Source organism: Saccopteryx bilineata, chromosome 2, assembly GCF_036850765.1.
Source record: "Saccopteryx bilineata isolate mSacBil1 chromosome 2, mSacBil1_pri_phased_curated, whole genome shotgun sequence".
NCBI lineage: Eukaryota > Metazoa > Chordata > Mammalia > Chiroptera > Emballonuridae > Saccopteryx > Saccopteryx bilineata.
In genome coordinates, this window is record NC_089491.1 from 370,420,917 (window position 1) to 370,434,981 (window position 14,065).

At 44.4% G+C, this 14,065-nt stretch overlaps 1 protein-coding gene across 2 annotated transcripts in view; it reads right to left on the bottom strand.

Annotated features, from left to right (window-relative positions):
* NMT1 (N-myristoyltransferase 1) overlaps positions 1-14,065 on the bottom strand; it is a 42,986-nt gene that overhangs the window by 19,131 nt on the left and 9,790 nt on the right. For both annotated transcript variants that reach the window (XM_066263417.1, XM_066263418.1), the window contains 2 exons: positions 6,858-6,966; positions 645-789 (listed from right to left, as the gene is read on the bottom strand). In XM_066263417.1, coding sequence (XP_066119514.1) covers positions 645-789; positions 6,858-6,966 — 254 coding nt within the window. The remainder of the gene's footprint in view (positions 1-644; positions 790-6,857; positions 6,967-14,065) is intronic.

The window sequence follows — 14,065 nt, forward strand, 5'->3', positions numbered from 1 at the left end:
GGCCACCAAGGGGCCCAGAATCATGACACAGCCTCTCCAGAAACTTTCTGGCAATAGCAACCCTCTGCGGTTAGCCACCAAGGTTAGCTGTGGCTTGGTCTCAGAAGGCATCTCTAACTCTATGTCCAGTCTCTTCTGGAATCTTTTTTGATTTTCTGCCTGTCCCACCATTTAAGAGTTCATTATAGCTTTCTTAAGGGGTGCCAACCAAACCTGCATATGGTACTCCAGGTGTTGAGCCAATGCCATTAAGCAAAATGTCAAATTACTCTGCAGTTATAAGCATGCACTGGCAAGAGACTGGCGATGTGGCTGATCGGGATTAAACATTTGTCAAGATAAACAAGAGAGTTTCTCTACAAAATCTATATGGGAAGACACAGCCATGGGAAGACATGCCTGCTCATCATGTGCCAGTGCACTGCTCTTCATTGCAGATTCATATTGGAGGAGGATGGACTAGTTTGTTCTCAGTGTGTTCTACTGTGCAGCGATACGGCCCCTGAATAAAAGCCTTACCTATACTGCACTTCAAGACTAACCTCTAAAAGTAACCATAAGGCACTCCCTCCCCACAAATTGTGTGGAACCCTCAGCATGTCCCTGACCCCTGCCCTCGACTGGGGAAGAAAGCACGTACATACCCAGTTTGGGGACGGGCTGCGTGTCCCAGAACTGGTAGCTTCTCTTGCTAGCCTCCTCCATTGTTTTGGCAGGTCCCTGACCCACTGAAAACAGTTCAATGGCCTTCTGTATTTCCTGGATCCTCTCTGCTGGCAAAGAGTTCATCTGGACAAGAAAAAGTTGGGGAGAGAAAAGGCCCATTATGTTAAAAAGCACTTTTGATTAATTACAGGTTCAACAGTTAAGGGGTACAACTTGGAGGGATTTGGTTCCTCTTTCCTAATCCCAGAGGTCACATATTGTACAAGTGGAGGAAGTTGTTGACAACGAGTAATTTGATGGGTGGGTGCTTCCTACAGGATTTCTCCCCTTCTTGTGATGTTTGATGGCAGAAGTAATACATGCTCAGTGTAAAATTCCAAACAATGCAGAAATGTATAATACATACAGAAAGTAAAAACCCAACAATCCCACCCTGGATGAGTAGCTCAGCTGGCTGGAGCATCATCCCATATGCAAGGTTGTGCATTCAATCTCTAGTCTGCACACATACAGGAATCAACTAATGAATGCGTACCTGAGTGGAACAACAAATCAATGTTTCTCTCTCGCCTTTCCCCTCGCTAAAATCAGTCAAAACAAAGACAATCCCACTCCTCAAATATAATCCTTGTCATCAACAGTCTTAATTTGGGAGGTTCAGAAGAGGCAAATTTCAGACTTTTTTGCATGCAAGTTCCAAACACACTCACAATTTCAAAAACTAAAATTGGATCATACGTTATTCTATAAATTGCTCTTCTTTAAACAGTATGTCTAAGAGACCTTTCCATGTGGCTACACACAGGCTTGCCCATTCTGACTACTGTGCATGTACCACTGTATATTTAGCCAACCCCCTACCAATGGGCATTTTGTTGGTTTTGTTCTTCAGTGTTATAAATAGACTGTAGTGAACTTCCATGTATATCTATTTTTGCTCACTTGGATATGTATTCCTGCAGGCTAAAGTCTAAGAAAGGAGGTCTGCGCCTGACCTGTGGTGGCGCAGTGGATAAAGCGTCGACCTGGAAATGCTGAGGTCACCAGTTCGAAACCCTGGGCTTGCCTGGTCAAGGCACATATGGGAGTTGATGCCTCCAGCTCCTCCCCCTTCTCTCTCTCTCTCCTCTCTCTCCTCTCTGTCTCTCTCTCTCTCCTCTCTAAAAATGAATAAATAAAATTAAAAAAATTAAAAAAAAAAAACCTTGAATCAGGTTTTAAAAAAAAAAAAAAAAAGAAAGGAGGTCTGCTGGGTCAACAAATATCCACATTTGAAATGACTGTATTGTAATTTGCTAAGTAGAAATTAATAACCAATGAATAGTACTGTATTATGAGTGTTTCTCCAGACTCTCATCATTAGACTTAACAAATCTTAATCTCTGCCCATCAAAAAGAAAAAAATACTATTTTTCACTTCTTCCTTTGACGTGAGGGGAAAGCACAGTCCCCCTCGACCACAAAGCATGCAGTGGAGCTTCCCATAGGTGGGGAAGGTGCGAGGGTCAGCACACCCGGAGGGCAGTGGGTACGGCCTGCCCTTGGAAAACCGCTTTCACGATCTGTCTCCCCTACCAGGCAAGTATGCATTTTCATTTCTTTCATTGTGAGTTTAAGCATCTTTTCTTTTTCTTAGTTAAAAAATAATTTTGATTGATTTTAGCAAGAGGAGAGGGAGGGGGAGAAGGAGAAAGAAAGGGGAAGAGAGGGAAGGGGAGAGGGAGAACAGGGAGGGGGAGGGAGGAGGGGGACACAGGACAGGGGAGGGAGAGAAGGGAGGGAGAGAGAGGAGGGAGAGAGGGGAGGGAGAGAGAGAACATCAATCTGTTCCTGTATGTGCCTTGACCAAGGATCTGAACTGGCAACCTCTGCATTTTGCAACGATGCTCTAACCAACTGAGCTATCCGGCCAGGGCATAATAATTATCTTTTCATACAATGGCTGAACATTTAGTTTTTGTGAACTACCTACTCATTTCATTATTTTAAGTTGACTGATCCATGTATTATAAATATTTCCCTGTTTGTTGTTTATCTTTTGACTTTTACAGAGTTTAAATTTGTCAATATTTCTTTTCTTTTTTTGTGTGTGACAGAGACAGAAAGAGACAGATAGGGACAGACAGGCAGGAAGGGAGAGAAATAAGAGTATCAATTCTTTGTTGCAGCACCGTAGTTGTTCATTGATTGCTTTCTCCTATGTGCCTTGACCAGGGGGCTTCAGCCAAGCCAGAGATCTTGGGCTCAAGCTGGTGAGCCCTACTAAAACCAGATGAGCTGGCACTCAAGCTGGCGACCTCGGGGTTTCAAACCTGGGTCCTCCGTGTCTCAGTCTGATGCCCTATCCACTGTGCCACCGCCTGGTCAGGCTAAATTTGTCAGTATTTCTTTGTGTCTTCTGGGTCTTATGTGTCAGGCTTATGACTATAAAAATGTGCATAATTATTTGTAATACTTTATTAACTTTTCTTTTTATTTAGATTTTGAAAAAAGGAGCACTATAAAACAACATGTTTACATTGCTTATTCCTAGGAGGAAGGATTGTCAACATAAGACACATTTAAACCTGTAGAAAATTTTTATGAGTTTATTTGAGCTAAACGTATGACTGCTGCCGGAGCAAAATCTCAATGGATTGAGAAAATGCTCCAGAGAATGGCAGTTTTGTACCTTATTTTCACTTTATACATTACAATCAAAGGAGGAAGCGTAAGGGGGTTACATGAAATCCACTGGTGATTAGGGAGGCAGGAGAAAGCAAAGCAGGGAAAAATCTCTGGGATTGAATAAAAAATAAAACAAAATAACAAAAAAGTAAAACAAACATGCTTCTTTTACATTTGTAGGTATACAATAGTCAGCAGTTAGAAATGAACAGGATAAACAATAACGATGAGGGGTTTTGTGGTTTCTGCTCTGGTAGTGAGGGGAGGAAGGAAATTACCTTAACCTTCCAAAGGTTGGTTATCGTAGATGCAAAAAGACAATAGACAGGTTCAGTTAAGATAAAGATTGACTTTTATTTAAGAAAAAAATCTTTTTGGCCCTAGCCAGTAGGCTCAGTGGTGAAACGGCCCTCAGAGTAGAAATCCCAGGTTCTGTTCCCGATCAGGGCACACAGAAGAAACCATCTGCTTCTCTCCACCCCACCCTCCCAGCCAGGGTTCCAATGGTTCGAGCCGGTTGGCCCAGGCACGGAGGATGGCACCATGGCCTTGCCTCAGGAGCTAAAGTAGCTCAGTTGCCGAGCAATGGAGCAGTAGCCCAGACAGGCAAAGCATCGCCTGGTAGGGGGCTTGCTGGGTACATCTTGGTCGGGGTACACGTGGGAGTCTGTCTCTGCCTCCCTGCCTCTTACATAATTTAAAAAAAGAAAAAAGAAAAACGCCTGACCAGGTGGTGGCGCAGTAGATAGAGCGTTGGACTGGGATGCGGAAGACCCAGGTTCGAGACCCTGAGGTCGCCAGCTTAAGTGAGGGCTTATTTGGTTTGAGCAAAAGCTCACCAGCTTGAGCCCAAGGTCGCTGGCTCAAGCAAGGGGTTACTCAGTCTGCTGAAGGCCCACGGTCAAGGCACATATGAGAAAGCAATCAATGAACAACTAAGGTGTTGCAACGCGCAACGAAAAACTAATGATTGGTGCTTCTTATCTCTCCGTTCCTGTCTGTCTGTCCCTGTCTATCCCTCTCTCTGTCTCTAGAAAAAAAGAAAAAAAAATTTAATTAATTAATTTAATTTATTTATTTATTTGGTGACAGGGATAGAGAGAAGGACAGATAGGAATAGACCAGCGGTTCTCAACCTGTGGGTCGTGACCCCGGCGAGGGTCGAACGACCAAAACACAGGGGTCACCTAAAGCCATCGGAAATACATATTTTATTTAAAAATGTATTGTATACTAAATACGTATTTTCCGATGGCTTTAGGTGACCCCTGCGTTTTGGTCTTTCGACCCCCCGCCGGGGTCGCGACCCACAGGTTGAGAACCACTAGAATAGACAGACAGAAGGGGAGAGAAATGAGAAGCATCAATTCTTTGTTGCAGCCCCTTAGTTGTTCACTGATTGCTTTCTCATATGTGCCTTGACCAGGAGGCTATAGCAGAGTGACCCCTTACTCAAGCCAGATGAGCCCACGCTCAAGCTGGCGACCTCGGGGTTTTGAACCTGGGTCCTCCGTGTCCCAGACGGACGCTCTATCCACTGTGCCACCACCTGGTCAGGCTAAATTTATTGATTTTAGAGAAAGACAAAAACATCGATCTGTTCTGTATGTGCTCTGACCGGGGGATCAAACTAGCAAACTCTACGTATCAGGATGATGCTCTAACCAATTGAGCAAACTGGCCAGGAAAAGACTGACCTTTTTTGTCAAGGAAGATAGCAGCCTAGATATCACTATCTGCCATGACTCACTCTTAGTTAGACAGGTTTAATTTCAGACCATTCCATGTGGCTACTTTAGGTCTCTGGGTTTGTAAGGCCGCCCTGCCGGCCTCCCAAGTTCGTCAGGGTTAGTATGTGGCCCTTTTTTCATCCACAGGACTCTAAGTGATTTTAGTTTTCCTCTCACTGTGTTGTTCCCACTAAATTCTCTACAATGAACTGCATCACTATTGTAAAGAGGAAAATGAAAGAGCTATGTAAATGGTACTTTGTTAAAATTTTCTAATTTCAAGGGAACCATTTATTTTTATTTTTTTAAATTTAATTTATTGTGTTTACATAGATTCTAGTGTCTCCCTGAAGGGAACCATTTTGATATAGGCTCAAGCTTCAACTCCCTGGAGTTACCCAAATACCCACCCCCAGACAAACAAAAAAACAAAATCCTTAAACAAAGCATGGGCTTGGGTTACAATTCCTGACTGAAAGACATGGGTAAGTTACCTCTCTCATCTTTAAAATGGGAAGACCCCCACCTACCTTGTAGGTATGCTGAAATGCCTGGCAAGAGCCTCGCCAACAATGTAGTTAATAATGGTGGTCTTTTTTTTTTTCCTACAGGTTTGATATTGATAATAGTAAAAAATTACTTAAGGCTATATCAAAATAGGGAAGAAAACTGAAGTTGGAGCATACCATTTGAGGCATGAAGCAAAGTACAGACAGATCAAAATGAGACCAAATTTCTTGCAAGGCTTGTAAACTGGGAGGCAATTCTAAAAGAGGAATTATGGATGTTTTGAACTTCTCCCAGGGCCTACTTTAAAGACGATGGTACTTACCTGAAATAAAAGGTTTTCTTTTTAAAATATTGTTTTATTTACAAAACAAAACAACCCTTGCCCATACTTCTGGGACTCAGGTATGTAAACCAGCCTTAGGTGGTAAACTCTAGGCCAGAGGCTCTCAGCTAGTGAAACTCAGAAACTGATGTGGGACTCATGGTTTTCATTACAATGACTACAGCATTAAGAGAATGCTTGCAATATATAAAGATCTGCCTTAAAAAGCACAGGCCTTGGCCCTGGCCGGTTGGCTCAGTGGTAGAGCGTCGGCCTGGTGTGCAGGAGTCCCGGGTTCGATTCCCGGCCAGGGCACACAGGACAAGCGCCCATCTGCTTCTCCACCCCTCCCCCTCTCCTTCCTCTCCTTCCTCTCCGTCTCTCTCTTCCCTTCCCGCAGCCAAGGCTCCACTGGAGCAAAGTTGGCCCGGGCACTGAGGATGGCTCTATGGCCTCTGCCTCAGGTGCTAGAATGGCTCTGATTGCTACAGAGCATCACCCCCTGGTGGGCATGCCGGGTGGATCCCGTTCGGGCACATGCGAGAGTCTGTCTGACTGCCTCCCCGTTTCCAACTTCAGAAAAATACAAAAAAAAAAAAAAAAAGCACAGGCCTTGTATTCCCACAGAGGTGGGGCTTCAGAGGGAAAAGACTGAGAACCACGGCTATAAGCAAGAGAGGCTGGCACACATAATTACTCTCGGACTGGCACCTTGCACAGCACCACGTGCAGTTATGTACCATTCATTCTCAGGGGACACCAAGCTTGGGAATGTCTAATCTTCTGTGTCTTAAGGTATAAGAGCAAATATATCACCTAGATCTAGGGCAGCAGAGGGATCCAACTCCCCCATCTTGAAGTATTATCAGTGGGAATTATCAATCTAAATTGTTCCTATACATTTACCCCAAACTCTCATCTAAAATTGACTCAGTTGTAAGAAAACAGAGCCTCCTTGTTACCTTCACAGGCTGATCTTGGGCTGAATCTGTCTCGCTGCCTTTCTCTTTCTTCTTTTTTTGTTTCTTTTTCTTCTTTTTGGCTCCAGTGTCATTGGCTGGACTCAAACCACTGTAAAACAAGTAAATACTGATGCAGGGTTTTTAAAAAATCATCTGTTTTGGGCTACACTGACAAAGAGCCTTCTGTGGAGCCAGGCCTTCCTTAATCAAGCCTGTTGGCTTCAGAAGCAGACTAGAGGACCCAGGTTCCCAGAAGGGGCATTTGGAGGACACCAGAAAACACAGTTCTCTTCCCTACTCCCATCTGCTCCGAGGGAGGGAGAGCTCTGCAAGGAATGTCCTATTTGTTTGAAAGGATCGTTTCTATTCTTGTTTTTATATGTTTATTGCTGGCACCAAAGGCAAATGATAATTGTTAACAGGGCACTCATACCACCAATACATCTTTAAATTTAAAAGGATGACAGCCAGAAGTGGTGTATGTGGAAACCCTTCCTCCCCCTCCCGCCCACCCTCCCAATGCATTAGTTTTAATGAGTTTCCCCAGCTGCATCTAAAGCACAAGGCAGTATCAGAAAGGGAGGAAGTAACAAAGAAAAAAGGCAATTTTGTGTTGCTATACAGTACTGTGTTCAAAATAGCAATTATGAAAAATGCCTAAATCAGGCCTGCAGGATTGAGGACAACCGTCAGCTGGTTAAGACTGGATGATCACCACAGGCAACACCCAGTACTAGGAATCTTGGGAAAAGTGAAGCATCTAGCCCAGTGGTAGTCAACCTGGTGCTACCGCCCACTAGTGGGCATTTCAGCTTTCACAGTGGGCAAGCGGAGCAACCAAAGTATCATATAAATAAAAAGATAGATTTGGCCCTGGCCGGTTGGCTCAGTGGTAGAACGTCGGCCTGGCGTGCAGGAGTCCTGGGTTCACTTCCCGGCCAGGGCACACAGGAGAAGCGCCCATCTGCTTCTCCACCCCTCCCGCCCTCCTTCCTCTCTGTCTCTCTCTTCCCCTCCCGCAGCCAAGGCTCCATTGGAGCAAAGTTGGCTTGGGCACTGAGGATGGCTCTATGGCCTCTGCCTCAGGTGCTAGAATGGCTCTGGTTGCAACAGCGCAACGCCCCAGATGGACAGCGCAACGCCCCAGATGGACAGAGCATCGCCCCTGGTGGGTATGCTGGGTGGACCCCGGTCGAGTGCATGTGGGAGTCTGTCTGACTGCCTCCCTGTTTCCAACTTCAGAAAAATACAAAAAAAAAAAGAGAGAAAAGAAAAAAAAAGATAGATTTAACTATAGTAAGTTGTTTTATAAAGATTTATTCTGCCAAACTTAGCAAAAATCCAACATAAAGTACTTGGTAAGTAATCATTATATGCTTTAACTTGCTGTAACTCTGCTTTATAAATTTTATAAAGTAAAGTTACTTCCCTACTTTATAAACCACCATTACTGTGGAACCGGTGGGCAGTTAGAAAATTGTACTACTAACAGAGATACAAAAGTGGGCGGAGGTATTAAAAGGTTGACTAACCCTGATCTAGCCATTCCTGTCACAAAGAGATGACATGAAAGGTGTGAGTGTGGACGTGGTAATAGGATTTCCTCATGCCAGTGTCCTTCTTTGTGACACACCCAGTGAATGCAGCAAAAACCAGTTTCTTAGCCATATTTAAGTTTCCTACCATCTCTCATCATTTTCTGTATTGTCTCTCAATATCTTTGAGATACAAATCCTACATTATACTGTTTCTTTGACATTTTCAATTCAGGGTTTTCTTCATTTTATTAATGAATTTTAAGGTTCACCTTGCAGCTTTTTTTTTTAAGTGAGAGACAGAAAGAGAAAGAGAAGTATCAACTTATAGTTATGTCACTTTAGTTATTCATTGATTTCTTCTTATATATGCCTCGATCAGGGCGGGGGTGGGGCAGAGGGGCCCAGCCAAGCCAGTGATCCCTTGTTCAAGCCAGCGACCATAAGATCATTTCAATGATCCCACGCTCAAGCCAGCGATCCTGCACTCAAGCTGGCGAGCCCATGCTCAAGCTGGCAACCTTGGGGTTTCAAACCTAGGACCTCTGTGTCCCAGGTCAATGCTCTATCCACTGTGCCACCACTGGTCAGGCAATCCTGCAGCGAGCTTAACCTCATTATTGTTGTCATTGGTTTCTACTGTATCTAAATTGAGGTCAGCACTGTCAGTCTGGGAGTAACGCCTGATATCACTCTGCCACCTTCCTTGGAATTCTTCCATTAAAAAGCCAAAACTGCCCGACCAGGCGGTGGCGCAGTGGATAGAGTGTTGGACTGGGATGCAGAAGGACCCAGGTTCGAGACCCCGAGGTTGCCAGCTTGAGCGTGGGCTCATCTGGTGTGAGCAAAAAGCTCACCAGCTTGGACCAAAGGTCGCTGACTCGAGCAAGGGGTTACTCAGTCTGCTGAAGGCCCACGGTCAAGGCACATATGAGAAAGCAATCAATGAACAACTAAGGTGTTGCAACGAAAAACTGACGATTGATGCTTCTCATCTCTTTCTGTTCCTGTCTGTCCCTGTCTATCCCTCTCTCTGACTCTCGCTCTGTCTCTGAAATAAATAAATAAAAATTAAAAAAAAAAAAAAAAAGCCAAAACTGCCTGACTAGGCAGTGGCTCAGTGGTAGAGAGAGCATCAGCCTAGCATGTGGAAGTCCCAGGTTCAATTCCTGGTCAAGGCATACTGGAGAATCAACCATCTACTTCTTCATCCTTCCCCCTCCTTCTTCTTTCTCTCTCTCTTCTCCTCCTGCTGCCATAGCTCGATTAATTTGAGCACACTGGCCCTATGTGCCAAGGATGGCTCCATGGAGCCTCTGCCTTAGTCACTAAAGCTCAGTTGTGAGCATAGCCCCACACGGGGTTGCTGGGTAGATCCTGGTCAGGGCGCATGCAGGAGTCTGTCTCTATCTTCCTTCCCCTCGCTTGGAAAAAAATAGGGGGGCGGGAGCCAAAATTAATCATCTACCAGTTTCTTATTCTTAGGGTCCAACCTCTTGTCTGGGTTCCCCTTGGGTTTTCAGACCCTAAAACCGCCTTTATCCCTTGGATGTAAGGAGAAGTGGAGGCGTGGCACTGGAAGGCCCAGAATCCAGAGGGTGAGAGCCTAGCAATTGTCAGTCGAGGTGAGAAAAAGGCCATAAGACCCAAGGATGGGAGTGAGGAGAAGAGAGTGGCTGCCATCTAGCATCCCACCTGGCCCCAATTACAAAGCTGCCTGCCCAGAGCTCTTCTGGAACTCTAGGTGGGGCTTCTTTAAGCCTTGGCTCAAGGACACTCCAAACCAGTAGACCACTCTATACTGTTGCTCACAGTGGCTGCCAGCTTCAATTATCCCTCCCTCTTGGCCAATCACAAATGGGTCCACTCCAGGGAGCAGCCCTTCCCGTGACCAGTGTCAAGCCCATTTCTCCCAGCATAAGCACCTGCTCCAGCATAATTCATCCACACAGGTGAAAAGTCCTACTCCTGCTAATTGTGGGTGACCCTCTGCCCAGAGGGCTTCCCTGGCCATCCACGGAAGGGCTCACAATGAGAAGCTCTATCCATTCCAGACTGCAAGTCACCTCACTGACTCCTACAAGCTGGCCATCCACCAGTACAAGCACACAGGTGAGAGCACTCAGGCTGTTTCAACTGAAGCCTCCATTTACCTAAACTTTTCTGCGGGCTATCCACAGGTGCACACACAGGCAAGAAGCCCAACCCTGCCCTAGCTGTGGCCTCTGCTTTACCTACTTTCCTCAACTACTGGCACAACAGCTGGCCCTTCCTGAGCCAAGTTTGGAAAGGTGTCAAGAGCAGGTACGCCCTGGAAGCCCATCAGTGGATCCACTGCCTCTGGCAGGGCCCCAAATGGCAGCAGCCTGCACTGGGTCTTTCAGAGCCAACCCGTTTAGGTGGCCAGGGTCCCCTAGTTCATTTCCGGTACTTTCCAAATACATTTATTTCAATTATGTGGATGAAAGAGCTCACATGAGATGATCCGTGTTTTCTCTGGAAAGGAAGAGGCAAGGTTTCTATGCTTGGGGGGGGGCAGGGAGAAGAGGGAGTTAAGGCTAAGGAAATGGGCATTTAAGGAATACAAAGCCCTATGTTCAGAAATGAGCAGAGGTAAGGGGGCACCTAGGTTCTTTAGAAGGAGACTTGAATCTGAATGACCCCCTGAGGGCTGAACCCATTTTCTGAGGTTCCTGCTCTAACTTCCAAGTTCCACTTGAGGTTACTTCACTCCAAACATTTCACCTAACTGGTTTTTCTTTCTGGATTGTTCTCTCCCTTAGAGCATTCTGGTCTGTATCTCTCCTGTTACTCAGGGATGGAGTCTGTAGACCTGAAAACCTATTAAAGGAACTGGTACCCACTCTGAGATCCCCTGGAATAGAGGGCACACTTTGGGATTCTCCCCCCTAGGGTAGGCTCATCCCAGGATTCTGCCTATTTCAGTCAATGCAAGTGAAATATCTGGCTAGGAGACACATCTGATATCAAGCCATTGTTGGCACTTTCTGGTCTTAAGGACCTAGAGGTGGCCAGAGAGAGGAAAAGGGCTTCAGGTAGGGAACTCTCCTGTCCCACGCTCACTCTGCATATGATGTGCAAAAGTATTAAGCTTAAAAAATTTAAATTTTCCCCAAAACTTTTATGAATTAGTGATTGCAATGTTTTTTTCTTCTTCAGATATCTGCATGTTCCCTGGATTTTACATCTTTAGAATAAAGATGTATTCTTGGGCCACAACAGCTGGAAATATCTAATGCTAGGGATTCTTTTTTAAGAGTAAATTACTTGTAATTAGAGTTGAAATCAAGGCATGGTATCTTCAGTCTAGTTTTTTTCTGTAATGTGTCAACAATTAGGAGGTCTTTCTGAGCCATTTGGATATGCTAGTCCTACTTCAGAACAAGAAACTACTGAAGGAATAGGCAAGCAGGTGGGTGGGACTAAGCACTCTAGGATGCACCAGGAGCGGCAGTGGGAGTCTCAAATACCTCTTTGAACAAAAGATGGCTTCTCCGAACCCTTGGGTTCCAAAGATGATTATTAACGGGAACTGCATGTTGTTTTTACTTCACCACGTAGCCTCTCTTTAATTAGTAGACCTGGATTCCTGGTTCAGCTTAGTCTCCACTAGCTGGGTGGCCTTAAGCATATTATTCAATCTTTTTGTACCTTAGTTTTCCACTTGTAAAATGGGGCTAATGTCACCTTCATAGGATTAGAGGAGAACAAATAAGCAGAGCTGCTCCTCAACATTTTATTATAAAAATTTTCAAAGATTCAAGAGTTGAAAGAATTTTATGATAAACATTTATGTCCACCATTTAGAGTCTGCAATTAACTTAAATTCTTTAATTTTGCTGTATTCATTTTATCATGTCAGTCTATCTATTGCTCTAGTCATTCATTTATCCATCTTATTTAATTTTCTTCATAGTAAGTTGCAGACATTACACTTTACCCTTAATAAACACTTCAAAGTAAGGCGGAACTTTAGATGCGAAAAACTTTAGCTTTCCCTTAAAGTTCAGATACACCCTGTTATTGACAAGAAATTTTATGGACCATAATTATATCCTGTATATTTTATAACTTCCCATAAATATCTGATCAAGATTCTTTTTTTTTCCTTTTTTTGATTAAGTGAGAGGCGGGGAGGCAGAGACAGACTCCTGCATGTGCCCAATCAGGATCCACCTGTCAAGTCCCCTACCAGGCGAAGCTCTGCCCAGCTGGGCTGCAACTGCGAGCAACCAGCAACCAGGATATTTTAGCCTGAGGTGAGGCCATATAGCCATCCTCAGTGCCTGGGGCCAACTTCACTGGAACCACTGGAGCCATGGCTGCAGGAGGATGAGAGAGAAAGTGACGGGGAAGGGATGGAGAAGCAGATGGTCGCTTCTCTTGTGTGCCCTGACTGGGACTTCCACAAGCCAGGCCAATGCTCTACCACTGAGCCAACTGGACAGGGCCAAATCAAGATTCTTGAACAAATATTTACAATTTGGTGGGCAATAAAACAATTTGAAAGCAAAAAAAAAAATCAAAGTTAAGAGTCCAATCTGAGAGTACAGTAAACCTAAAATTAATCTGCAGAATCAGCTAAGCTCAGCATATTGTTTTGGCTGTATATTCTAAATAACCTACTTTCAAAAGAATTCAAACAGTATATAATACATTTTCCATACATTACGGTAAATACCATTTAAGCTTTAATTTATAATTTAGAAAGCCTTCATGGTCTTACAATGCCTGGAGTCATTATGAATATTAATTATACTTTCATACTGTGTAGGGAGAAGGAAACTGGTAGCCACGTGCTGCCATTTCCTGTTGTGGACTGTTTTCACACTAATCTCTTCCTAGTCCTGATAGGAGCCCTCACATCCAGACTTTAGGAACTTACCCACGGCCTAAAGTTACCTCTATTCTTTACTGGATCTCCCCGACTTCACAACCTTTCTGCATCATCTTAAACTCCATACAGCTGTGGAACTGTGGAAGTCACCTCTATGAAAATGGCTTCCATGTGTCCATCTCATGTTTGAAGGCCAACAGTAACAGCAGCTTCTTAGCCTGGAACGTATCAAGCCCAACTTTTCCTTAGGCCCATGACATTCAGTTCCAATCTAGCTCATCCACCCTTACTTCCCCCTGCTCTGCAACAACTGTGTCTGCACCCATCAGGTCCTTTATGCAAAGACTGTAAGTCAGGGACACTCAGTGAAGGCTGGAGGTTACTTCAGTCCAAACATTAAGGTCATGAAGTCCACATGCAGGTGCACCCTTCCACATGGTACCTTAATGAGACACAGAAGGTCTAAAAGAGAAGGAAGAAAGACCAACATTCACAGGGGGGAATAAGGTGAACTCTTTAAACCAGATGTTCAGCAAAACTCCTAAGGCTGTGGCTAAGCACAGAAACCATACCGTCATTTATGCCCTGAAGATATTTTTCTTTTAATAACTCAATTTTGTTATCACACACAGGCCCATTTGCAGCCTTTGATAACTCTATGTGGTTGTCTTATTCCAGAGACATCCTCACTTCTATCTCAGTATTATATGGAGCATTAGGAGGTTTAAAAACTGGATGATGTTAGGACATAAACCAGCATCCCACTGTTGATACAATTTATAGATCCTTATTCATTTCAGCTTATGGAATGAACT